This window comes from Pseudonaja textilis, chromosome 11 (genome assembly GCF_049901715.1).
Source record: "Pseudonaja textilis isolate UNSWEBS1 chromosome 11, rPseTex1.2, whole genome shotgun sequence".
Lineage (NCBI taxonomy): Eukaryota > Metazoa > Chordata > Lepidosauria > Squamata > Elapidae > Pseudonaja > Pseudonaja textilis.
The window spans coordinates 4,274,555-4,300,473 of NC_142000.1; the positions used below are offsets into that span (position 1 = coordinate 4,274,555).

Genomic DNA, 25,919 nt, shown 5'->3' on the forward strand with positions numbered 1-25,919 from the left:
TTTTTTCCCCCTCCCAAACTCTTCCACTTTAAAGAAGTGTGGACTTCCAACTCCCAGAATTCCGCAGCCAGCATTGTGGCTGGGGAATTCTGGGAGTTCACAACTCTTAAAGGCTGGCAAATTTGGAGGGGGGACAGTTCTGAAGCCTTTCCTTGATTATTATTATTATTATTATTATTATTATTATTATTATTATTATTATTATTATTATTTATTATTATTATTATTATTTATTATTATTATTATTATTATTATTATTATTATTATTATTATTATTAAGTGATATAAAGGTGTCTGTCTGAATTGCATCTAATAGATGAGAATCTCTGCAGCTGAACTATAGGGTCGTCGGTACGCTCTGAGCTAGGTAACATTTTCAGTGCAAGTGAGTGTGGGGTTTGCTCCCGGATTATCAATATTGTAGAAATAGCAGTTGTTCCTTGTTGGAAATTTATTTCATTGCTTTCTGAAACATCTGATACCCGCATGTGGTTTAAACAGAAGAAAATCTCTGCAGCTCTGGGATGAAGTGTGGAGTCCTTGATGCTCTCTCTGAGCTGGTGATTTGCAGACATTTCGTGACCCAACTAGGTAACACCATCAGTACTAAAAGGGAGTGGAATTTGCAGAGACGAAGAGGAGGAGAAGGACTACAGGGTCCATGATGTTCTCTGAGCTTGGTGTTTCACTTGCAGACATTTCGTGAACCAACTAGGTAATCGTCATCTGTGCACTTCTGAATGTTATCAGGACATTCTTGACTTTAAAAAAAATTCCTCCTTCTCTTTTACCTAGGAAACAGTTCCTGCATACCTCCATCAAGGTCAACGTTCTCACTTTCTACACTTGCTAAATCCATCTGGTCCCCGTCTTTTCTTTGGGTAATCTCGAGATAATTTAGAGGTTCAGGAGCTCAAGGACCACTTAACTTCTACCTCTCAGTTCTGCCACCTGCTTACCCTCTGTCTGCCTCCTTGAACAAAATCTTGGACTTACAGATAAAGGTGTCTGTGTATCCAAATTCTTAAAATTCCTTCTTCGCCATCCCATAGAAAACAACCAAGCTTCTCTATCACAATCCCATAAGGGCATAGCGCCATCTAGCGCTATGGAAAGCCCCTTGAAGATTGAATTCATTCATAACATCTCCTGATTCAACCAACCTCAGCATCAACCAAATTAAAGTAGCTTGTGATATAATAGAATAAATAAATATAACTTTTAAAAAAAAAACAGTGTTCATCCACACTGCAGAATCCAATACTTCTTTCCATGCGCGTTTTCTGCAAAGGATTCCAAGTGCATTAGTGCAAAATTAATGTAACCTCCTCTGGCACCCTGTGTGAGCAACGTTGATATTTCAAGAAGCCAAAATCCAATTTTGCAGACTTCAGGTCTTTCCCCAAGGCAGAGGAGTGCCCAAATTCCCCATTCCAAAGCCCTGTAGTTCCTTGGTGTGTCTCCAAAGAAAACAGCAACATGGCCTTCTTGGGTTGGCCGTTATCTTGAGGAGGGTATTGAAACAGAGCAGCAAAGGCTATTTTAACACCAGTAGGGTGATTTGATAGTCTCATCCATAGGCTGGAGAAAGGCTTTCTTTAATGAAAGTCTCCTCCTTACTCTCGTGTCTAAAAGACTCCGGACAGCAGCAAATCTCCCTCAAAGCTGCCAGCTTGAGTTCCGTTTCTCCCCTCTCAAAGGAAGGCAAAATGTAATCGTGGCTCTTGATCGGCCAGCTGCTTCTTGGCGTCCTCCGAGATAGAATTGTGCCATAGCCTGGAAAGACAAAGGAGAAGTTTTAGGCACCCGAAGAATGGCACTGCTGCCAGCTTACCATTTGCAGCAAAGCAAAGACCCTGCTTTAAAGCGGTTTTTATCCAATCCATCAGAATAAACCTGGAAGAAGGGACCTTGGAGGTCTTGTAGTCCAGTTCTCTGGGTCAAGCAGGAGACCCTATATCATTTCAGACAAGAGTCTGTCCAGTCTTTTAAAAAACCTCCAGTGATGGAGCATGCAAAACTTCTGAAGGCAACTTCTGTTCCACTGGTTAATTGTTCTCCCTGTTGGGAAGTTTCTCCTTCATTCTAGGTTGGATCTCTCCTTGGTTAGTTTCCATCCATTGTTTCTTGTCTTGCATTCTAGTGCTTTGGAAAATAGCTTGACCCTCTTCTTCTTTGTGACAGCCCCTCAAATACTGGAACACGGCTATCATGTCCCTCCCTAGTCCTTTCCTCTAGATTGGTCATATCCAGTTCCTGCAGCTGTTCTTCGTATATTTTAGTCTCCGGGCCTTTAATCCTCTTAGTTGCTCTTGTCTGCATTTCCCCCCAAATCTCAATATCTTGTGTGGCGACCAAAATTGGATGCAATATTTTAGGTTGGTGTTACTAAGGATTTATTAGTCTCCATTCATTGTTTCTTGTCCTGCCTTGTAGCGCTCTGGAAAATAAGTTGACCCCCTCTTCTTTGCCCCTCAAATACTGGAAGGCTGCTCTCATGTTCACCACTATTGCGCTGCTATCATGTCACATATATATCATGCCCACAAAATGCAAGAAATAACTGTCCTAGCTCTGACTTGGGTGCATATTTGGAATTCTTTTTCGATTGCAAAAAGGCAGCTGAAGGAGGCAAAGACCTATTTAGGGCCATTCAAACACCAGTTAAGAAGAGTTATAAATTGTGGATCTGTTTTGAAAACCGGAGGGAGGGCTATTACTGTTGAAATATATGTATCACTGTTCAACCAAGGGGGAACAAGCTATGTGTATTTTTGTTACTTTGGTTTCATGCACATTTTTCTGGTTTTATGCTGGTTTGGTCTTTTTATTTATTTCTTTTCCTTTTTGAATTTTGTATTTTAACTTTGGAAGTAATTTTTTTTTAAAAAAGAAAGAATTGGCATAGCGAAGGCACCAATCTGGAAACGGAGAGACCATGAGTTCTAGTTCAGCCTTGGGCGTGAAGCCAGGTGGGTGATCTTGGGCCAGTCACTTTCTCCCAGCCCTAGAGAGGAAGCAATGGCAACTCACTTCTGAAAACCTTGCCAAGAAAACTGCAGGGATTTGTCCAAGGAGTCTCCAAGAATTGAACAGAAGGGGAAAAAAAAAAAACCCAGCTATTCTTAAAGTAGTTTCCCTCCCTGCTGCCTTTATTCATCCACGATGCCTCCTATCGCCTTGACCTGTTTTTTTCCCCCCCTGAGCTACATTTCCAAACAAAGCCTTCACTTTTCCTTGGTATAAATGAAGCGTCTTTCAAAAAGCAAAAGGCAGATGGAAGAGGAATAAACAGGACAGTTCATGAGTTAGGAAAAAGCCACGGAAGATTATTTCAATGTATTATTACTCTGACAAGATTATTGCATGTACAAAGATGGAAAGATCTGGCATGACTCAACATGGAGGAAAGATTGGTGAAATTGACAGAACTTGCTGAGATGGATAAATTTACTTTTTTGATTACGGGTGCCTGGAAACCTCGTGTGGAATTTTTGCATAAATGTGAACGAATGAATGTGATTTATGGTTTTAATGATTAGACAGGGTTATAGAAAGAAGAGTTACCTGATGCAGCTTCAGAAGGGGCAAAATATTTTTGCACTTCTAACTGCTATGAAGAATATTGGAAGCCTCTTTCTATCTTTTTTCTTTCTTTTCTATTCTAGATTCTATATGTTCAACTTTTTTTTCTCTCTTGCAAATGCTGCTTTTTCTTTCTTTTGTTTTCTTCCTTATCTTCCCCAATTTTAATGTGTGCTAATTATCCTTTTCTTGTTTAAAGGTTTTAATAAAAAATATACAAAAAAAAATTAAATGCCCCTTATTTACTTATATCAGAACATATTGCTGTTTTGAAGTAGAAGTTAGAAGCCACCCCTGATCTGCAAGCTTCTACTGTCCCCTTAAAATCTTAAAAGAAACAAAGAAGATAAAAAAGTTATTGACCTATTTTGCAGCTTCTCCATCACTCTAGGTCGTAATGCAACTTGTTTAACTTAGGGAGTTGAGTGAATCTTCTAAACATGGCTTATTATTCTCAACATACAACCACAACTGACCCCCAAATTTCTCTTGCTAAGCAAGACATTTATTAAGTGAATTTTGTCCCATTTTATGACCTTTCTTGCCACAGTTGTTAAGTGAATCACTGCAATTGTTAAGTTAAGTAGCACTATTGTTAAGTGAATCTGGTTTCCCAATTGACTTTGCTTGTCAGCAGTGGTGGGATTCAATTTTTTTTACTACTGGTTCTGTGAGTGTGGCTTGCTGGGCTTGGTGTGGTTTGGTGGGCGTGGCAGGGGAAGGATATTGCAAAATCCCCATTCCCTCCACACCCCACTAACCTGCTTTTCAGCTCCATTCTCCTGTGCAGGGCAACCAATGGAGACCCAGACAATCAGCTGGGACTCAATGGGAAACAGAGAAGAGATGGGGTTTGTGGGCCCAGTTAGTGATGGTACTACGGTTCTCTGAACTACGCAAAATTTCCACTACCGGTTCTCCAGAACCAGTCAGAACCTGCTGAATGCTACCTCTGCTTGTCAGAAGGTCATAAAAGAGGACTGTGTGGCCCTGGGGCGCTGCAACCGTTATAAAAATGAGCCAGTTGCCAAGCGTCTGAATTTTGATGATGTGATTATGGGCATGCTGCAAAAGTTGTAAATGTGAAAAATGGTCATAACTCACATTTTTTGCTGCCATTGTAACTTCAAATGGTCACTAAATGAATGGTTGTGAGTCAGGGACTACTGTACCTGTATTTTACCAAATCTGAGAACCATATTGGTCACAGTACAATAACCCCACGTCCTTTCCGATTCTGTTGTCAGCATTTAGTCTTGGTTTAACATTGCACGTTTTGGAATGATCATTGTAAGAATCTACTAAATGTGGCTTATTATAATGGTAGACGAACCCAATGGAATGGAATGGAATGGAATGGAATGGAATGGAATGGGATAGGATAGGACAGGATAGGATAGGATAGAACAGAACAGAATAGAATAGAATAGAATAGAATAGAATAGAATAGAATAGAATAGAATAGAATAGAATAGAATACAGAATAGAATAGAATAGAATAGAATAGAATAGAATAGAATAGAATAGAATAGAATAGGAATAGGAATAGGAATAGGAATAGAATTCTTTATTGGCCAAGTGTGATTGGACACACAAGGAATTTGTCTTGGTGCAAATCAATAGCTTATTCAATAAATCGTGGATAAAACAAACAATGGCTTGGCATTTATGATTCCTGTGGCACCTGCTATTCTCAGTTCCAATTAAATATGGGCAACCAGCAGCTTTTTTTGACTTATTAAATGCTACCAAGGTGGCCACAAAGGTGGCCAAAAAAATCAAGATGGCGGGCATGCAATGTGATCAAAGATCCTCCTCTTTTCATGCGGGATGCATATAAGAACCAGACAGAGCTCTGTACTATTCTGGTCACCGTCATTACTTTTTGGACCCCATCTTGCTGACACCCTTGGATGCACCCTCCCTAAACATCACCATTCAAACCACCCTTGTTCAACCTCAGTCCTCCAGATGTTTGGGCTGAGAACATTCAGGATGCTCAGCAATGGCTGTCCTGACTGGAGTATTTTGGTGGGGCTGGAAGTCCACACACCTGGTGGGCCTCCAAAAGAACTTTACGGAATTTCAACTAACAAAATTGGGATCCGCTTCTTATTCTTGGCCAGACTTCAACTGGGTTGCAGCACCATGCAACAGAAGGAGTAAGAAGGTCTTCGAAGGTTGATAACTCAGCCTATGAATCCAATTTTGTTTAGAGGACTAAGAGGGGCTCTTACTACTCCTAGAAAGCTCACCGTATAGTCTGGATTCTAGGACATCGAGGAAGCTGCCTTGCTAACATGGAAGCACCATAAGTTGTGATACAGTTGTTGTCTAGACTAGAGAGAAAAGAGAAAAGAACATAACGGAAATTACTCTTTTTTAAATGGATTTTTTTTAAATATAATAATTCCATCTTCAATTGAACAGTGTGTCATCCAGGTACAAATATCTTTGTAAAATAGTAATCAAAATTTACAGTCATTTACAGTCATACATCAGTATTAATTCTACAATGTTAAAATAACAATATTCAACATACTAATCATAATATTTGCTTCTCTCTCCTAACATATCTTCTTTATTTCACTTATCTTTCGTTTCCCTGTTTCTAACTTCCATTTTTGTTATTTAACCATTGATAAAATAAATCCCATGTCATATAACGTTCAGTTTGCTCCTTCTCCTGAATTGCAAGGGTTAATCTATTCATTTCTGCACTCTAATATTTTCCTGATCACATTCTCATCTGGGGATCACCAGAAGAGAAATTAGTGATAGTATCGAATTCCCCTTCCTAATAAAATCAAAACAGCCTCAAGGTCTTAAGGTACTTACTCCAGAAACTTCATCCTTGTCATCCCAGGGAGAACCATGGCGAGCTCTTTGGCAGTTTCATCACCAAGCCTATTCCAAGACAAGCTATAAAACAAAAAACACAAGTTCAGACATGAGAAAGATTCTTATTCAAGAGGGCAACAGGGTAAGAAGTTCTAAGCATCCCTCTGCGGTAATACCAATAATAGCAACCAGGAGCATCTCTGCTTCGTCGTCTGCACTGGTGGGTCTGTTTGCTTCTTCTGGGCATGATTCAAGGTGCTGGTTACTACCTATAAAGCCCTCCATGCATAGGTGGAACTCAGCTGGTTCTGACCAGTTCCGGAGAACCGGTAGCAAAAATTTTGAGTAGTTCAGAGTACCAGCAAATCCCACCTCTGACTGGCCCCGGCAACCCCATCTCTTCTCTGCCTCCCATTGAGTCCCAGCTGATCGGCTGGGTCTTCTTTGGTTGCCCTGAACAGAAGAATGGAACTGGAAAGCAGGTTAGTGGGGTGGGGAGAGAATGGGAATTTTGCGATAACCTTCTCCTGCCATGCCCACCAAGCTATGCCCACAGAACCGATAATAAAAAAAAATTGAATCCGACCACTTTCCATTGCCTCCTACAGCATTTGTCCAGCTTGGTGGGAACAAGAGCAGGGGCCTCTTTGAATAACTGCATTCGGGAATGAGGAGCGCCTTTGATGACTGTTTCTGGTTTCTTTGAAGTAACAAGCAAGAATGTGAAATTCTGACCAGAACCAATTGAAAGTGGCCAGAGATAGAAATTGCTCAGAAAGTTGAATTATAATAACTTGAAAACTGTGGGAAACGTACCCCTTGAATATTCAATACAAGATCATGCTAAGAATATGATGGGATGATACGAACGGTTTTATATAGTTGATGGGCACACTCACTAGATGCTTGGTGACTCAAATTAGGCTAGCAATGAAGAACACATTCCAAACCCAATATATCTGAACTGTGTTAACATTAACCGCGTTAATAGAAAGACAGAATCAAGATCACGTGAGGTATTAGTGCCACTTTATAAAGCCTTGGTAAGACCACGCCTGGAATACTGCATCTAGTTTTGGCTACCACAATGTAAAAAAAAGACATTGAGAGTCTGGAAAGAGTGCAGAGAAGAGCAACCAAGAGGATTAGGGGCCTGGAGGCTAAAGCGTAAAATGTACAGTGAACGTATGAAGAACGGTTGCTGGAATTGGGTATATCTAACTTAGTGAAAAGAAAGATCAGGGGTGTTTCAATATTTGTGGGGCTGCCACAAAGAAGAGGGAGAGTCAACCTATTTTCCAAAGCACCAAATGACAAGACAAGAAACAATGGATGGAAATTAATCAAGGAAAAAACCAGTCTAGAGCTAAAGAGTAATTTCCTTCAATTAATTTTAATTTAATTTAAGTAATTAACCAATTAATCAGTTGTGGGTGCTCCATCACTGGAGGCTTTTAAAAAGAGATTGGACAACCATTTGTCTGAAATGGTATCTACTGCTTAAGAGGGGGGATCTCCAAGGTCTCTTCCAGCTCTGTTATTCGGTATATAAATTGATTTCTCCATTTTCTAAGGACTTCTCACTTTGTACCTGTGGGACACCTAATACTTTACTTATGCATAAATAAAGAGATATTAACCTACCTTTCTGGTATGGGCGCTATTTTGACCAGTAGCACACTGGGCTAAGTACCTTATCCTGATTGACGACTAACAAGCTGATTCAATCCTTCAGGACTGGCGCTGTCCAGAGTCCATCATTAAACCAGAGGTCCCCAAACTTGGCAACTTTAAGACTTGTGGACTTCAACTCCCAGAATTCCTCAGCTGACTTGTGGAGTTGAAGTCCGCAAGTCTTAAAGTTGCCAAGTTTGGTGACCCCTGAATTAAACAATGTCACTTATTGGGATCCTGGGAGTGCATCTACTCTGTAGCAGGGCTTGTCCTCTGGAAGATATCTGCCCCACAAGACCTGAACAATCCCCTATCCTGCTGGTGTTTTGAAAGGACCTGAAAACCTGACTCTTCACCCAGATGGATTTTGGGGGGTTTCTACCCACCTTACTTTGCCTTCTCTATCCTTTTTTTGTTTCTTGTTATTTTTGATATCTAATTTTTCATGTTTGAAATAATTTGTTAAACCACCCAAGAGTCACTAAGAGTTTGGCAGCATATACATTTTGATAATAATAATAACAATTGGCGCTGACAAGATCACTATTGGTCAGCTGCAGAAGTCCACCTTACTGGGATCTGCTCGCATAATCCGTCAATATATCACGCAGTTGTAAACACTTGGGAAGTGTTCAACTAGTGATTTGTGATACGAAACCCAGCATGGTTATCTCGTTTTCTGTGTGTACTGTCATTTTTGTGTATAATAACAACAACAACAACAACAACAACAACAACGCAATCTCACAAAATCTCTTCAAGGAAAGGACAGCAGCTGAGTCCGACAATTAGAGTTTTGGAAGCACAATCGCTGATGTCACAGGCCTTTAGTCTAAAATTTTAAAAAGGGAGAAAAGGATCAGTATCTGTATCTGTATTTTGTGGCTATGTTTGCACAGTGCATAATTCATTTGCTTAGTGAACTGATTATTTTCCTGGACTGACCTGATATATTGAACCGTGAGCTATATTCCTAACCACCATATTAAAACACACAGAAGGAAAAAAACTAGTTTTAACCAAAGCTTAACACACTGTTTGAGTGTAGCAATAATGTCTGTAATTAACACAGTTCACTATCTATGGAGATTCTCAACCCTCCAGGTTATAGTTGTTCCAAATGTGCTTTTTGAAAAAGCAAATTGACTTTCTTTGTTTTTTTTTTATTCTTGAAAATGTTTCGCTTCTCATCCAAGAAGCTTCTTCAGTTTTGAAGAACTTGGCTTTCTAGGAAAAAAACTAAGAAAGTCCACTTGCCTTTTCCAAAAGCACCTTTAGGACAGCTCACTGACAAAGAGAACCAGTTTGGTAAAGTGGTTCAATGTAAAACAGAATGAAAACTGGGAGTCTATGAGTTTTAGTCGTATTTTAGGCACAAAGCCAGCTGGGTGACCTCAGGCCAGCCACTTTCTCTCAGCCCTAGGAAGGAGGCAATGACAAACTATTTCTGAAAAAAATCTTGCCACGAAAACTGCTCAGGGATTCATCTAGTCAGAAATCAAGACTGACTCAACACACACACACATATACACCTATCCATACAACAAACTGAGCCAAAGAATGTCTTTCTATCTATCTTCAGGTGAAACATTTTAGGACATGGTTTCCACTCTACTTTTATCCCCCCTATCCTTCTCTATATCTCACCCAGTTAGTCTGAATCCTTCCTAAACTGGTGGAGACAAGAACTAGAGTAGGTCCAGATCACTACAGATTAACGTGGATCTTTCCCAATCCTGCAACTTGGAAAGTGAAACAGCCTATTAAAATTATACATCCTGAGGCTGAAGCTGTGATAATCTGCTACCACCCTACCATAGTTTTAAGCCACCTTGATTTATGCTCCTTGTAATATGGGCAAGGTTAATGCTTGGGTGCTTGGCCATGGTTTGTTTAACCATGCATAGTCATGGTTTGTTGAACAAGCTATAATGAGCTGGGTTCACACAGTCCAATAAACCAAAACGCTTCACTTGAAAGTTACAATTAACTTGTCCCCATTGTTACACTGAATTCGAACCAATTAAACTATTAAACCATTTAACTCATTATGACTTAAAATGAAGAATGTATCCTGCCACTAACTCTTCTCTTGCCTGAAACTGAAAACTTACTCAATCTTCCTGAGTTGTGAAGATTGTGGCCAGGGTGTCATAAAGGACATCACACCTTTATCTCCAATGTTGTTTTCTGACAAGCTGCGAAGACGAAGCAAGAGAATCATAGAACAATCCCAGGCAAAATCAACAAGCAGAGCCTTTTAAGAGTCAGTCCTCAAGTCACGGCTGTAATGGAGCATTACTGCTGTAACTCGTGATGGCCATAAAGCAGGTTGGTCACATGACTAACCCGATTTTACAACCATTTTTGTGGCTATTAAGTCAAGTCATTGTGTAAATTGCTTATGGGTCAGTTTTGGCAAAAACTGGAAATAAATGCAGGTTTTAGACAAAATTATCGTAAATCATGATCACTTCACAGGGGGACTCTGCAAACAGCAAACAGCCATGTGCTGAGTGGCTGAAGTGAAGTCACATCCGAGGTGGGATTCAGCCAGTTCTGACCAGTTCTGGAGAACCAGTAGCAGAAATTTTGAGTAGTTCGGAGAACCAGCAAATACCACCTCTGACTGGCCCCATCTCTTCTCTGCCTCCTGAGTCCCAGCTATTGTCTGGGTCTCCATTGGTTGCCCTGCACAGGAGAATGGAGCTGGAAAGCAGGTTAGTGGGATGGGGAGGGATTGGGGATTTTGAAGTATCTTTCCCCTGCCATGCCTAAGCCACGCCCACAGAATCGGTAGTAAAAAGAAAAACTGAATCCCACCACTGAGTCCCAGGATTACTGGGGAATTGTCAGAACTTCAAATCTAGGTCATAAGGCAGCTCTGAAACGCTTTCAAAACCCCTGGCCTTCGCGAACCTTTGTGGCTGGACCTCCTGTGTCACTTACTTGATTTCTTCTATCTGTGGACATTTGGCCACGATTCCTGCCAAATGGCTGAGTCCTTCGGAATCCAACTTACAGGAAGAGAGGCTGCAGAGACACCAAAGGAAATTTATGTGGGGAAAAAGAAAAACGTGTGGCATTGCATACTTTTTGGGTTTTTTTTGCAAATGCGCCACGCCGAGAAGGGGCAGCGATACCGAATGAGGACATCTGGGGAGACGTCTCCGGGGAGACTCCCAAGGGGAGGGCAGCTATGCGGGGGTTGTCCACAGGAGTTGTGATCAAGAAGTAAAGCTGTGTGTATAAAAGGGCAGAGTTCTTATCACACGGTTTGTGGCTGCCAGCGTCACTTTTTGGGACCACACTTTATGGACATCCCTAAGGGGCTTGGATGAGCTGTGTCCCATCTCACCTTATGTTGGTATGATTCTAAGGGGTTTTTTTTTTTATGGCTGCAGTTTTTCTTGTAATTTGGGGGGGGTTGTTATATTATTTTGCTATTCTAATTTTTTATTAAAAGAACATAAGCTAGACTCCCTGATAAACATGAAAGCTAGCACTGTTGAGTTGGATGCTACAATATCCCCCTGGGCATCTGGAGTGGGTTCTGGAGCACAGCAGAATGGCCATTGCGGTGCAGAAAAGGAAGATATATGGTTCTGGCTTCTAAAATGACCTCTGTTTCTCTTTCTATCTGTCTGTCCATCTATCATCTATCAATCATCTCTCTCTCTCTCTTTCTCCCCCTCCCTCCCCCTTCCTCCTCTTCCCCTCCCCCTCCCTCTTCCTCTCCCCCCTTCCCCTCCCTCCTCATCTCCCTCTCCCTCCCCCTCTCCCTCCCCCACTCTCATTTATCTCCTCCTCCTCCTCCAACCCCTGGGGATATCTGTCATTATTAAGGATTCCTGGCAGCTTGTAAGAGATTTGGATGTCATCTTGCTTGCTTGGTACACATATGCTTTTTCGTTATGCTTTAACATTTATATGCCTGAGCTAATAATAAACACTTAAAATCCCTTTATTTAGAGATGTGCTTATTGTCTGTGGAACCAATTGCCTAGGCAAATGATCATTGTCTTGACTCCTGGCAAAACAACGATAAAGCAATATTATATCTCTTTTCTCACTGTTATGCCCAAGTCAGAGAGTAAGAGAGCCATAAAAGGCTTATTTGATGCCATGAACACCTTTTGCCCATTGAGTGCTACACAGTTTGAAAGGGTTTCCTTCCCCAATATAATATTAAGGTGGAGCCCGTGAAACAGATTTACGGATGCAATATTCTTAACCTGGCTACTTACTGGAGGACTTTCAAATGTTTCTTGAAAGGCAAAATTGGAGCCAGTGTTTCCAAGGTCTTGTTTTCAATTCTGTTCCCAGATAATCTAGATAGGAGAAGGGGAGTCGAGGTGAATGATCATGGATTAAAAGAAGAATTAACATTTACCTAACAAAGGAACTCTACATTAAGCCATGTTACAAGAGGAGGGGCTACTCTGGGAGGCTTACAACAGTAGAACATAACATCATTAAACATATAACAATAATAAAACAATGAAACAATTAAAATAAATAGCAATATGAATTAAAAGATGGGCAGGGAGAGAGCAGGATTTGTGGAGAGGGGAAAGTGGGATGAAATCATTCTAGTAGCTACCTCCAGGGACAGACTGTCCCGATGGACACTCAGACCAACTGTCTTATGGAAGGACAGAAGAATGGGGACAAACCTCATTTTCCATCTACAAGTCCTCCACTTGCAACAGTTTGTTCAGTGACCGTTCAAATTTACAACAGCACAGAAAAAAAAATTGATTTATGGCCATTTTTCCACACTTACAACCTCTGTAGCATCCCCATGGTCACGTGATCAAAATTCGGATGCTCGGTCACTGACTCATGATAGTTGCCACGTCCCGGGGGGGTCACGTGATCCCCTTTGATGACCATCTGACAAGCAAAGTCAATGGGGAAGCCAGATTCACTCAACAACCATGTTACTAATCGAACCACTGCAGCGATTCATTTAACAACGATGGCAAGAAAGATCGTGAAACGAGGCAAAACTCACTTAACAAGAATCTCGTTTAGCAGCAAAAATTTGGGGCTCCTCGTGGTTGTAAGTTGAGGGCTACCTGTAACACATTTTTACTAAAAGGCACCAGCTTTTGTGAGTTATAAGGAAAGGTGTTAGCAGGCTCCTTCTGACATCATGTGACTTGGGTGGTGTCAGAATAAAAAGGATGGGCTTAAGAACTACATAAGCACCAAGCTAAAGGACAGTGTGAGGCTATTTCACTCATGGACTCGAGAAAAGATAATTAATGGAAATATAGCAGACAATGTGTTGTCAAGAAATGTTTGCAGTGGTGGTATTCTACCGGTTTGGCCCGGTTCAAGCGAACCGATAGTAAAAAAATGTTACTGTTTGGCTGAACCATTAGTAAAAAAAAACAGCTATTGGTTCAGCTGAACCAGTATTTTTTTTCCTCCCAACGATCAGCTGTTCCTAGGATCAGCTGTGCCAGGATTCCCTTCGCTGTCTTACTGCTGAGGCCCAGGAGGCAAAAAAAAAAGAGCGTGCAGAGGGGGGGTGCTGCAAAAAAAATAAAAATAAACCATGCCTACCCAGTCACATGGCCATACCCACCTAGCCATGCCCACACAGAACTGGTAGTAAAATATTTGCATCCCATCCCTTAATGTTTGCACTTTGTTAGGTATCAGTGGGAAAAAAGGATGTTTTAAAGAGACAAGCAGGGTGGGGAAGGAATCCAGATTAACCAAGGGTGATTTACTTGAGTATTTCCAGCTTCTCACTCTCAACCAGACCTTCTGCTATCCATTGTCCTCCAACTGAAGTGATGCTGTTGCAGGAAAAACTAGGGACAATTTGCAGGATGAAAAGACATCAGTCAGGACAGTGTTTCTCAACCTTGGTGGCTTGAAGATACGTGTACTTCAACTCCCAGAAATCTCCAACCAGCATGGTTTTTTCTATGGGGGCTCAGATCATCTGCCAGGGTTTGAACGCATGGGCCCTTGGTCACTGCAAGGGGTGTCACTATATACAGCAGGAGTGTCCAACCTTGAGAACTTTAAGACCTGTGGACTTCAACTCAATTCCCCAGCTAGCAGTACGGGACCTCTCTGATACATAGTGTATTAACCTGAGAAGCTCTCCAGGCCTAGCGGTCAGCTGTGTTTCAAGAAGGGCTATAGAGAGAGTCTTTCTTTAGAATGGTAAACAATAGCAATAGCTCTTAGACTTATATACGACTTCATAGTGTTTTACACTGCTCTCTAGGTGGTTTACAGAGTCAGCCTATCACCACCAACAATCTGGTCCTCATTTTCCCAACTTCGGAAGGATGGAAGGCTGAGTCGACCTTGAGCTGGTCAGGATTGAACTCTTGGCAGTGAGCAGAGTTAGCCTGCAATACTGCATTCTAACCACTGTGCCACCATGGCTCCACATAGCCCAGCTTTCTTACAACTCCCAGTACAGGATTTCAACCCCACAGAAAATCCGATCGTTATGTACACCTGATGAGTCCCAAGTAGGAATGGAACTAACTGCAGACATTCAAATATAGTTAACATGACTGCTTATCATTATCTATTTATTTATTTTTTCTTCTGTCCTATTAAAAATGGCAATTGATGAACGATTCTTGAGTGCTGCAGGCAATGCATCGTTTTCTTAAGTTATAAAAGCATGGGACCTGACAATGAATTATGGATGATTTGCTCAATTACTTAAGTCACTGCATTTCAATAGGACCCATAGCTTTCCACTGAATTGGAAAACATTGACCCGACTTAAGAGAGCCACTGATGCATGCTTAACAAAAAATCTGCAAGTAAGTATGAAATGGACAGTCCAGGGCATGGGACAAAGTTAAGGTCACCAGCAACATAGTCTTGATGTCTCCATCCTTGGGCTTCTGGACAACTTTTAGGCATTGCAAACTTTCACTCTTAGTTTTCCTATTCCTCAGCAGTAACTATGCAGTGGCCAGAGACAATATCATAGCCAGCCAGAACAGGTAACTTGAAGAATCCTAGAATGGAAGCTGGAAGGGACTTTGGAGGTCTTCTAGTCCAATTTTCTACATAAGGCAGGTCCTTTATATCAGGGGTCCCCAACCACCGGTCCATGGACCGGTACCGGTCCATGGAACATTTCCTATCGGGCCGCTGGTTTGCTGGGCGCCGCCATCTTGTTTGACAAGAAAGTGCTTCCGGGTGAGTTTTGCCAGTTGGAAAGCGGCGTTTGGGTCCTGAAGGAATCCTCGCGCCTTAGTTTCATTGAAGGGGGGGGGGCTTCGAACGAAACTAAGGCGCGAGGATTCTTTCCGCACCCAAGGCAAGGTGAGCCGAGTGACCGTCCCGAAGCCATCCCGAAGCGAAGCCCATCGACAAAGGTACAAAGGAGGAGTTGAAGGTGGCGGAGAGAAGCAGGGGACGGCTGGCTGGCCGGTCGCCCGGCTTGCCTTGCCTTGCCTTGTCATGCGTGCTGATGCCGGTACCGGGCCGCGGATCATTTTGTGATGCCGGTACCAGGCCGTGGCACAAAAAAGGTTGGGGGCCACTGCTTAATACCATCCTGGACAAATGGATGTCCAATCTTTTCTTGAAAACCTCCAGGGATGGCATACCATCAACTAATCAACAAGAACTTAGCAGGTTCTGTATAATTATTGCCACAGGCTGGCTACCATTGCCTACCTGAGGAGGGCACTGCCACCCCAAATTCTGCCTTATACCTTGTAAGTCAGTTAATATTAATCTGATTACTAAGTGCACCTCTTAAGTTATGGGGATGACTCTTGATTCCTTGGATTCAGCCATGCCATCAACATTGGTATTTCTCCCACGGCATGGGAGAGGCAATTAGATGGTGGGTCAGAATCCCTTTTACCACGTATAACCCAAATCAGAAATCTATCACGGTCTCAACTTGACCAATAGAAGGGCAAGAAACTTACTTGATTAACTTCACATTCTTCATTCCTGGGAGGATCCTGGCTATTTCTTTCATGCCTGCATCATCAATCTTGTTGTAGCTTAAGCTTTAAAAGAAAACGCACAAACACAGAGGATCAAAGAAAGAAGTCATGTGTCACTCGTGTGGCTGGTTCATGGTTGGGACTGACTATTTTTGGTAGAATCTCAGGATCCACCAAAGCCAGGTGGAATATCTATGTTTCAGAATACCCAATATGGCATTTTTATGATTTCCATTGGTTACTCTTTGTTTGGCTTGTCATCTTTGGCTGTCATTATCCTTTCAAAGAACAGCTACACAATGTGGAGTTGTTATCCTCCGCTGGTTTTCTTTTCTTTCCCTCACAGGGGGAAAGAGACCAGGGAGCAGCCTTCCTTTTGTCTACTGACTTTCAAAATTATAGGACAAGAAGCCTTGATGGGGTCCCAGCAGGTGGCAGCACCAGGTGCTGCTACCTGCATACAAACTGGGTGGAGACTGGCTGGGTTTGTAGTGGGGTTGTGCCCACCAAGAGCTCCAACTATTGTAATTCCTGAGGGATTGCCTGTTTCTAGGAGTCTCTACCCATCCAACTTGAACCAACGGATCGGGCATTCGACAGATCCCGTCAGACAAAGAGTGTTGCTTGGCAGAGACCAGAAGACAAGCAGAGTGGTCCTGCCACAGTAGAACCTCTAGTTACGAACCAGTGGTGGGATTCAATTTTTTTTTACTACCAGTTTTGTGGGCATGGCTTGGTGGGCATGGCAGGGGGAGGATACTGCAAAATCCCCATTCCCTCCCCATCCCACTAACCTGCTTTCCAGCTCCGTTCTCCTGTGCAGGGCAACCAAAGAAGACCCAGCCTGAAAAAAGTGACTAATGACCATTTCTCACACTTGCGACAATGACTATGTGATCGGAATTCAGACACTTGGCAACTGACTCCTATTTATTTACAGTTGCAGTGTCCCGGGTCATGTGAAGCCCCTTTTGACTTTCTGACAAGCAAAGTCAACGGGGAAGCCAGATTCACTTAAGAACAGTTTGTCCAATTTATCAAGTGCAGTGATTCACTTGGCAACTGTGGCAAAATGGGGCAAACTCACTCAACAAATGTTTCACTTAGCAACAGAAACATTGGGCTCAAGTGTGGTCAAGGACTACCTGTAGCTTGCTTCTGGAAGCTGTGGATGCTCCATCATTGGAAGTTTTCAAAAATTAGGCTGGTCGACTATTTGACTGGGATGCTATAAGTTCTCCTGCCTTGAGCAGGGGGTTGGACTAGAAGACCTTTGAGGTTCCTTCCAGCCATAGAACCATAGGGCTCGATGTCCTAAACTCAAATAACTGGAGAAGGAACTGGCCACATATCTCGGCTCTCCAGTTTATTCAAAGCACCACACGAGTCCCTTTCTGAACCAGGGCAGACATTGATTAGAGCAATCCAGCTCAATGCTCAGTGGAATCAATTGGAGGCCAGTGGAAGAAGACCTGAAGTCCATTTCCAAAACTGTATCAGGGGTAAAATTGACAGCAGGGTGAAAATGCCCTCAGAGTGAAGGAAAACAGTGGAAAAGTGCAAGTGAAAAATGTGGACTTACTCAATTTCTTCTATTTGAGGTGTGGCCTTCAAAACTTCTGCAAGGTGGGCAGACATTTGACTGTCGAAATGGTTATTGTTCAAACTAGAAAAGAATTATATATACAAAAACCCAAATAAACGTAGGTCAGTTGGCTTATTTGAGGTCAACTTTCCCCAGCAAGAGAATGGTGGTTTTTTTTTCTTTCAAAAAGGGGAGTTAATAAAGAGGACTTTTTTGTTCAGGGCATGAGATCTCAATGTATGCTATGGGAAACTGCTGAATTTGAATCTCCCTAGGTCTCAGACTCCACTACAGAAGATGGAAATTTAATCCGGGCATCATTCAGATCCCAGGTGGCTGGGCTGAACTCAATATACAAACGCTTACCCAAGTTTTTTCAGGAGAGGCATTGCAGAGAGCCTCGAAGACAACTTCAGAATTGTGGTGTTGTCAAGGTTCAAAGAGCCAAAGCTAAGAAATAGATGAAGAAGATAGAGATCATAATTAGTAGAACCCTGTTTTGGATATCTCTGCTAATTGAGTAACCCGATCAGGACCCCCAAAAATATCCCTGGATAAATAGCACCTGTTCATTTCCCTTCAAGCCAATGCTTGTACCTGTAACATTTTTGCTTATCCTAATAAAATAGCTAAACATGAACTTTGAGATGTGAATTATGGGCAGGGGTGGGATTCTACCTGGTCCAACTGGTTCTATAAAATGGTTGTTATGATTCTGCCCAGTTCAAAGAACCAGCAAATCGCACCACTGGCTGGCCCTACCCCTTCCTGCCCATCCAACTTGCCTGCATTTGGTAAGTTGCTATTCCCCCCCTCCGCCCGAACAACAGCTGTTCTGCTATGCCAGGAGATTGAGATTAGCTAGAAAGCAGGAAATCGTTGGATTTCTTGCTTTCTAGCTAATCTAAAAGCAGAGCTGAAGCTTCCTTAGGACTGAAGCTTCTATTTTTCAGTGCAGACTCAGGTAGCAGATTGCAGAATCATAGATCTCTAAGGGAATCTGTGTTTCTGTGAGCAACTCAATCTGCCTGCCTGCTTTGCCTGATTTGAGGGTAAAAGCTGCTATTTTTTAATTTAAAAAAAATATCAATATTTACATAATGGTGTGTTGTGAGTTAATTTTGTGAGTTTGCTTGCAAGCGAACTTTATGTGACAGAGTCAGGTAGCAGATTGCAGAATCATAGATCTCTAAGTGAATCTGTGAATCTGTGACTTTGTGAGCAACTCAATCTGTCTGCCTGCTTTGCCTGATTTTGGGTAAAAGTTGCTCTTTTTTAAATAAATAATTCAATATTTACATAAATATTTAGAATATTTACATACAAGCCACACCCACCCAGTCACATGACCACCAAGCCACACCCACAAATTAGGCCACACCCACAGGTCTGGTTGTTAAGAAATTTGAATCCCACCCCTGATTATGGGGTGACACCAAGGCAGGAAGGCAAGACATGTTGCAGGTCCCAACAATCAAGGAAGTACATCTGGTGGGACGTAGAAATAGGTCCTTCTCTATGGTGGCTCCCTCACTTTGGAGCATCATTTATACACTTTGTTAGGCAAAGTGGTCACTGTGAATCCACAACTGTGCTTATATTCTTGCTTCAGCTTCTCTTTACTTTACAGATTTACAAAGATCATAAGTGCAGGCATTAGTTGCCGAGTTCTTGTTTCTCTTTGTTTTCATAACTGAACAGCTGCTAAATAAGGCAGTCACTAAATAAAGAACGAACAATTGCCATTCCTTATTCAAAGCAGGGAATGTGTAGCCCAGCGCAGGTTCCTAGATTTGTTGCGGAAGAGTAGAACCACTCGAAGCACTATGCGCTACAGCTTAGCATATTTGAATACAGTACGTAGAAAAATAGGGTTGGAAAAGACCTTAGAGGTCTTCTAGTCCAACCCTCTGCTCAAGCAAGAGACCCCGTATCATTCCAGGTAAATGGCTGTCCAGTCTCTTCTTGAAAACCTCCAGGGATGGAGCACCCACAGGTGCTGGAGGGAAGCCTGGTTGTCCTCACTAGTAGACAATTTCTCCTAAGGTGGATCTCTCCTTTCCATCTGTTACTGTACTTCTTGTCCTGCCCTCAGGTCAATATGTTGACCTCCTCTTCTCTGTGACGGCGCCTCAAATAGCAATAGCACTTAGATTTATACAATGCTTTACAATGCTTTACAGCCCTAAGTGGTTTACAGAGTCATCCTCTTGCCCAGAACAATCTGAGTCCTCATTTTACCCACCGCGGAAGGATGGAAGGCTGAGTCAACCTTGACCCTGGTGGGATTTGAACTGCCAAATTGCAGGCAGCTGGCTGCAGAAGTAACTTGCAATACTGCACTCTAACCACTGCGCCACCACGGCTCAAATATTAGAAGACTGCTATCAAGTCCTTCTCTTTGTCAGACTAGACAAATCCAGTTCCTGCCACTGTTCATCATAAGTTTTAGCCTCCAGCCCCCTAATCATCGTTGTTGCTCTTCACTGCACTTTTTCTAGATTTCAACATCCTTTTTTTCTATATATATGATGGTGACCAGAATTGGACAAGCGTATTTACGCAGCACCTCATTCTTTACACAAAAGTAAACCCAGTAAATAACACTGTAATTATTGGAACAAAGTCAATAAACAATTGGAATTCCCTTACAGGGCCAACAGCAGTATAGTTAAAGGCAACTTACTTGATACTCTTTAAGTGGTGATATTTGCCCTCCAAAGCATCTAGAAGAATACTGAGACTGTCCAAGCTGAGCTCACTATTGGAAAAACTAGAAGTGGAAGGAAAGTGCAAGTTTTTAGAAAGGTTTTTCAGAAAAGAATGGAACTAGCAAACTGGCAAATGGTACAGTGACCCTTTGAAAGAGAGGAAAATGCAAATATGAAAGCAGTTCATAAAGATAATAGCTTTTCAATTTTTTATGTTTATAACTTTTTTTATTCAAGAACAAAACCAAGAAAAACTTTACAAAAATGCATATTCTAATAAAAGTATCTAATATCAAAGAATAAATGAGAATTCATTTTAAAGCACAATTTCCATTATTTGGAAGATGAGGGTAAGAGACTGTGCATTAAGGGGCATCATTTGCTGGTAAATTAAATTACCACAATAAAGGACAACAGTGAGTCTTTGAAAAATAAATAAATCTAAAAGACAGCTTTCTGAAACTCAAAATAAACCAATCTTAATTTTGTTTAGTATGGGGAGGAGGGCTATCATGCCCCTAGAGGAGACCGGGTCTGAGGGAGAGGAGGAACAGCCGACAGGGAGTGGAAGTCTGGCTCCGGAGGTTGTGGAGGAGGCTGGGGAAGGGCAGAGGCCAGCTGAGCAGTCAGAGGAGGACCCAGGCCCATCCCCTCTCCATCCTTGGATACACAGGGAGGAGAGGATAAGGGAGAGACGTGGTCTACTTGGGAAGAGAAGGCCTTGATCCTCTTCATGGGCTGCAGCTGTGACAACTGGATAAGAAGACAGGCATGCGTACAGGCGAATGCTGGAAACAAAGTGTGGAAATATCTCTAGTTGATGGTTCCTCTCTTGAGTTTGGCATCCTTCCCAGTGTGTGTTCTGATATCTGTGGACGTCTTCGAGCCCTGATCTTGCCCGGCCTCATCCATCACATTCTCCAATAAAAGATTTTCGTGAGCAGAAGATCCGGTAGCCTAGCTACAATCTTTGTAAGATATGCATGGAATGTACTTCTGGGTCTCTCCTCCCCACCTACGGCAACTCGAAAACAGGCATAGGAATTATTTATGAGTTGACAAGATCTTTTAGTCCAATCCCCTGCCTGAGCAGGAGAACTTACGCCATCCTGATCAAATGGCTGTCCAGTTTAGTTTGAAAACCTACAGCAAAGGAGCACCCACAAGTCCAAAAGGCAAACTATTCCATTGTTGAACTGTTCTCACAGTCAGGAAACTTCTGTTAGTTGTAGGTTGGATCTCTCTTTGATAAGCTTCCACCCATTTCTTCCTATCCTGCCCTCAGGTGCTTTGGAAAATAAGACGATCCCCATGGAGTCGCTGTATTGTTCAAAATTCAGCCGCTTGGCAACTGACTCATATCTATGATGGTTGCCACGTCCTGTGGTCATGGGATCCCCTTTTGTAACCTTCTGATGAGCAAAGTCAACGAGGAAGCCATGTTCACTGAACAACTGAGTTACTAAACAACTGCAGTTATTCACTTAACAACTGTGGCAAGAAAGGTTGTAATTTAGGACAAAACGCACTTAACAATGGTCTCACTTAGCAACAGAAAACTGTGGCTCGATTGTGGTCATAAGTCAAAGACTACCAGTATCCACCTCATCAATAAATCAGAACTATTCCTTGAAAATAAGTACTAACCGTCTTTATGAAGCCCCTCCTTAAAGGAATCCCCCAAAGAAAGAACTTTCTCATTCCCAAAATCTGTATTTTGCAATAAGAAATTAGAAATCAGTAGCAGTTTTATACTTACTTAATATCTTCAATGACAAAGCCCCGTTGCAATATCTTAGCTATGTATTCAATGCTGGCAGGACGAATCCTGCCATCAGTTAACCTGGAAATCCAAAAACAGGGAAAATTGAGAAAAGTCTGGGAGTGTGATTGAACATCACTTGTTTTCCCGTGTGTGACGCTTGTGCAATGCACAGAAAAACATTTGTTCATGTAGTGAAATCTATCTATCTATCTATCTATCTATCTATCTATCTATCTATCTATCATCTATCTATCTATCATCTATCGACTTACCTGTCTGTCTGTCTGTCAAGATTGAACAGCTTTGCTTCTTTACAACCTTATTGCTATTCAACTTGCCAATGAACTAAGGGGAGGGTAGGGTAGAATGGAGTGCTGAGATTATGTGCACGGATCGCGAGAGCCCGAGAACCATCAAGGTCATCACTTCAGCTGCTTGAGAAGGAGACGCACTGTTCCCATAACAAAAAGAATCTCCTAATTGGACAACATGAACACCCAGGGGTGGAGAGAAAGGGAAGCTATGATTTAAGTAGGCAAGCCTTTGTGTGGGAAAACCAGAGCTGGGTTTGATTCTTCAGTACCAAAATGGTGTTTCCAATAAAGTTTTACTTTGGGGAATTCAAAGCTCCCGAGAATGTTCATTTATTTTGGGTTCACTAGTCAGACAGTGGAGAGGAAGATTTACAATACAAAACATACAGCAGTGCAGAAAATATAATTAACAGAAGTAAAAGCAGAATTAAGAACAAAGTTAGAAATACGACATAAGCCAATCTTGAAGAGTTTCACAAACAAGAGGAGGGGAAACAAGTCTGCAGACATCCAGGATCTAATAAAGACAAACAAAGATAGGCAGCTTAAGCCACACTTTAGTTCAGATGGGACCTACCAAAGTTTCTGCAATGCTGGAAAATACATCGAAGCATCAAATGAGGTTGGCCCTTCAGCATCAGGAAACAATGTGCGAGATGTCCTGGAACAGCCAAATCACTTTGATCAATTAATCAAACGAGGAATCAATGCATCTAATATTAAGCCAAAATATTATTTGTTTTTGGCTTAATGCGACACAGGAACTCACTCCCTGGGCTGTTTTTAGCATTCGGTTATCACTTTGTTTTTGGTTTATGAATCCTAGCTTCTTTCAATCATGCCTTTATATCTGACCCCCCCTTTGCCCCCACCCTTATTTTTGATTTATTCACACACCCATTTTATTTAATCTCAGATAATTTTCTAAAAATACTCTGAAATCAGACTGATAAGGGAGGACTCCATAGAAAATTGCTTTCAATAGCTTTGATTGAATTCATATGCTAAACCATGCAAATGAGTTCTTATAACAATGTATAATCTGGTTACTAAGTGGAGTTATTTTCAGGGTTTATACAATATACTGAACTGTAAGCTAACCAAATAGGTACGGTTCACACAATATGCAGCTAAACTCCGAACCAGTTGTAGTCAAAACTTTCCAACTAGAAGACTGTATACATGTATTTCCTAGAATATTACCTGTCCTGCTTAAGAAGATTCATAGTGGTTCATTTGACTTTTGCAGAGGAAGAGTGGTCAAGGGTTTGACCAGGGAGACCTACTTTTATTTTATTTATTGATTTGATTTGTCAATTGCTTACAAGATAATAGGTATAAGAATAAACATGAGTATGAATACAGGAAATAGGTACAAATAAATGGGGACAATAAGACAGGGATGGCAGGCACGATTGTGCACTTATGCACGCCCCTTAATTGTGCACTAATTCATTGTCAGCCATGAGAATCCTCTAGGTGAATTTGGACCCTTTATTTTCTCTCTGTCAAGCCAAAATAATAGAGCTGTTTACAACAAGGATAAAATCAGAGGAAACCCAAAAGTGTGGCCTTCAGTCCCTTAAAGAAAAGTGAGGCATGTCTAATCTCTCCACCAGTTAGCAAGTCACTCAAGTCTTGTGTTCTCCATTCATTTGAGATTTTCTGTCCAGGCAAATGGCAAGAAACAAATTAGAACATAGAATCATAAGACCAGAAGGGACCTTCAAGGTCTCAAGGCTGGAAACCTTGTAGTATCCTGGTCAAACGACTGTTCAATCTTTTCTTGAAAACCTCCCATGATGGAACACCCGCAACATCTAGAGGGAACCCATTCCACCATTTAATTGTTCTCACGGTTAGGAAATTTCTCCTTAGTTCTAGGTTGGACCTCTCTTTGATTAGCTTCTGTTCGTTACTTCCTGTTGACCCTCTGGTGCTTTGGAGAATAAGTTGACTCCCGCTTCTCTGTGACAGTCGCTCAAATACTCGGAGAAGGCTGGCATGTCCCCTTAATCCTCCTCTTCAAGAGGATAGACTTACTCGGTTCCTGCAACTGTTCCTTGTATGGTTTAGCTCCATAGTTTGATCATATTGGTTGCTCTTCTGTGCACTTAATATCTTTTTTAGTATAATATTATCAGAACGTCCCACACATTCATTAAATGTTTGGTGGTAAACACCAGTAGAAGGACTTGCTTACCTGTTGACCACAAACTCTCCTTTCCACACCTGAGGAGGAAATTTCTGTTCCAGCATAAAGAGGGAACCAGCTTTCCTTTTGAAAAGTCAAAAAAAAAACAAAAAACAAGAGAAAATGTAGATTGGCCGAAAGATTTAAGGCTATTCTTAGCCATCTCCCAAAAACCTGAAGGTACTTTCTACTGTACTACATCCTGAGAATGATCAGGAAGATAAATCTATCTCAGCATCTACTTCTCTCCTACTACCACAGCACCATTGAGAGTGTCCTGACATACGGCATCCTTGCATGGGATGGAGCAGCTCTGGAGCAGACAAAAAAGCACTCAAACTGCCCAGAATATCATTGGTCTCCAGCTACCAGCCCTGGACGACATCTTCGCATCTCGTTGTTTGAGGAAGTTGCACAACATTCTCAGCGACTCTTCCCATCCTCCTCACAATCTTTGTGAACTGTTGCCTTCTGGCAGAAGATACAGAACCATTAAAACTCGGACTACACATTTCCTGAACAGTTTTTATCCCTTAACAATGAACTTAAGGACCATCTTGTCATGCCCCTGGTGGAGACTGAGGGAGAGGAGGAACAGCTGACAGGGAGTGGAAGTGTGGCTCTGGAGGTTGTGGAGGAGGCTGGGGAAGGGCAGAGGCTGGCCAGGCAGTCAGAGGAGGACCCAGACCCATCCCCTCTCCATCCTAGGGCACGCAGGGAGGAGAGGATAAGGGAGAGACATGGTCTCCTGGGGAGGAGAGGGCCTTGATCCTCTTCATGGGCTGCAGCTGTGACAACTGAATAAAAGGATGGACCTGTGTATGGGCAAACGCTGGAAACAATGTGTGGAAATATCTCTAGTTTATGGTTCCTCTCTGAGTTTGGTGTCCTTTCCAATTTGTGTTATCTGTGGACATCCTGCAGCCCTTATCTTGCCTGGTTTGTGTTGCTTTTTTCCTTCTTCGTGTCACTGTTTGTGTGGGAGTTTTTTGTCTTCCATCAAGAATATTCGGAGCTTGGAAGCAAAGTGAAGGAATAAAAGGGGCTTCACCTGTTTTCTGTGACTGTGTTTGTTTTGTATCCCACCCTGGGTCATCACACACCATCAGTGAGCTTTTGGACAGTATTACTTGGTCTATTGTGTGGATGCTTGTGTGTTTTTAGGAGGTGGGGAATTTTGGCAGATTGGGGGGTGTTCAGGGATTGTCATGTGTGTGTGATTGTTGGGTCTGTTCTCTGGGTGTTATGTGAATTTTGTTGTATGTGTATTCTGTATGTGTGTGTGTGTGTGT

General features: G+C 42.1%; 1 protein-coding gene across 2 annotated transcripts in view; it reads right to left on the reverse strand.

Moving 5' to 3' along the window:
- Positions 1-433: 433 nt before the first annotated feature.
- Positions 434-25,919, reverse strand: part of NLRC5 (NLR family CARD domain containing 5) — a 72,521-nt gene continuing 47,035 nt past the window's right edge. For both annotated transcript variants that reach the window (XM_087940456.1, XM_087940455.1), the window contains exons 28-42: positions 24,637-24,711; positions 23,011-23,094; positions 22,114-22,197; positions 20,330-20,416; positions 18,010-18,093; positions 17,641-17,724; positions 16,038-16,121; positions 13,845-13,928; positions 12,348-12,431; positions 11,050-11,133; positions 10,215-10,298; positions 8,849-8,932; positions 6,424-6,507; positions 5,841-5,924; positions 434-1,776 (exon numbers count right to left, since the gene is read on the reverse strand). In XM_087940456.1, coding sequence (XP_087796582.1) covers positions 1,695-1,776; positions 5,841-5,924; positions 6,424-6,507; positions 8,849-8,932; positions 10,215-10,298; positions 11,050-11,133; positions 12,348-12,431; positions 13,845-13,928; positions 16,038-16,121; positions 17,641-17,724; positions 18,010-18,093; positions 20,330-20,416; positions 22,114-22,197; positions 23,011-23,094; positions 24,637-24,711 — 1,252 coding nt within the window. In that variant the 3' untranslated portion in view covers positions 434-1,694. The remainder of the gene's footprint in view (positions 1,777-5,840; positions 5,925-6,423; positions 6,508-8,848; positions 8,933-10,214; positions 10,299-11,049; positions 11,134-12,347; positions 12,432-13,844; positions 13,929-16,037; positions 16,122-17,640; positions 17,725-18,009; positions 18,094-20,329; positions 20,417-22,113; positions 22,198-23,010; positions 23,095-24,636; positions 24,712-25,919) is intronic.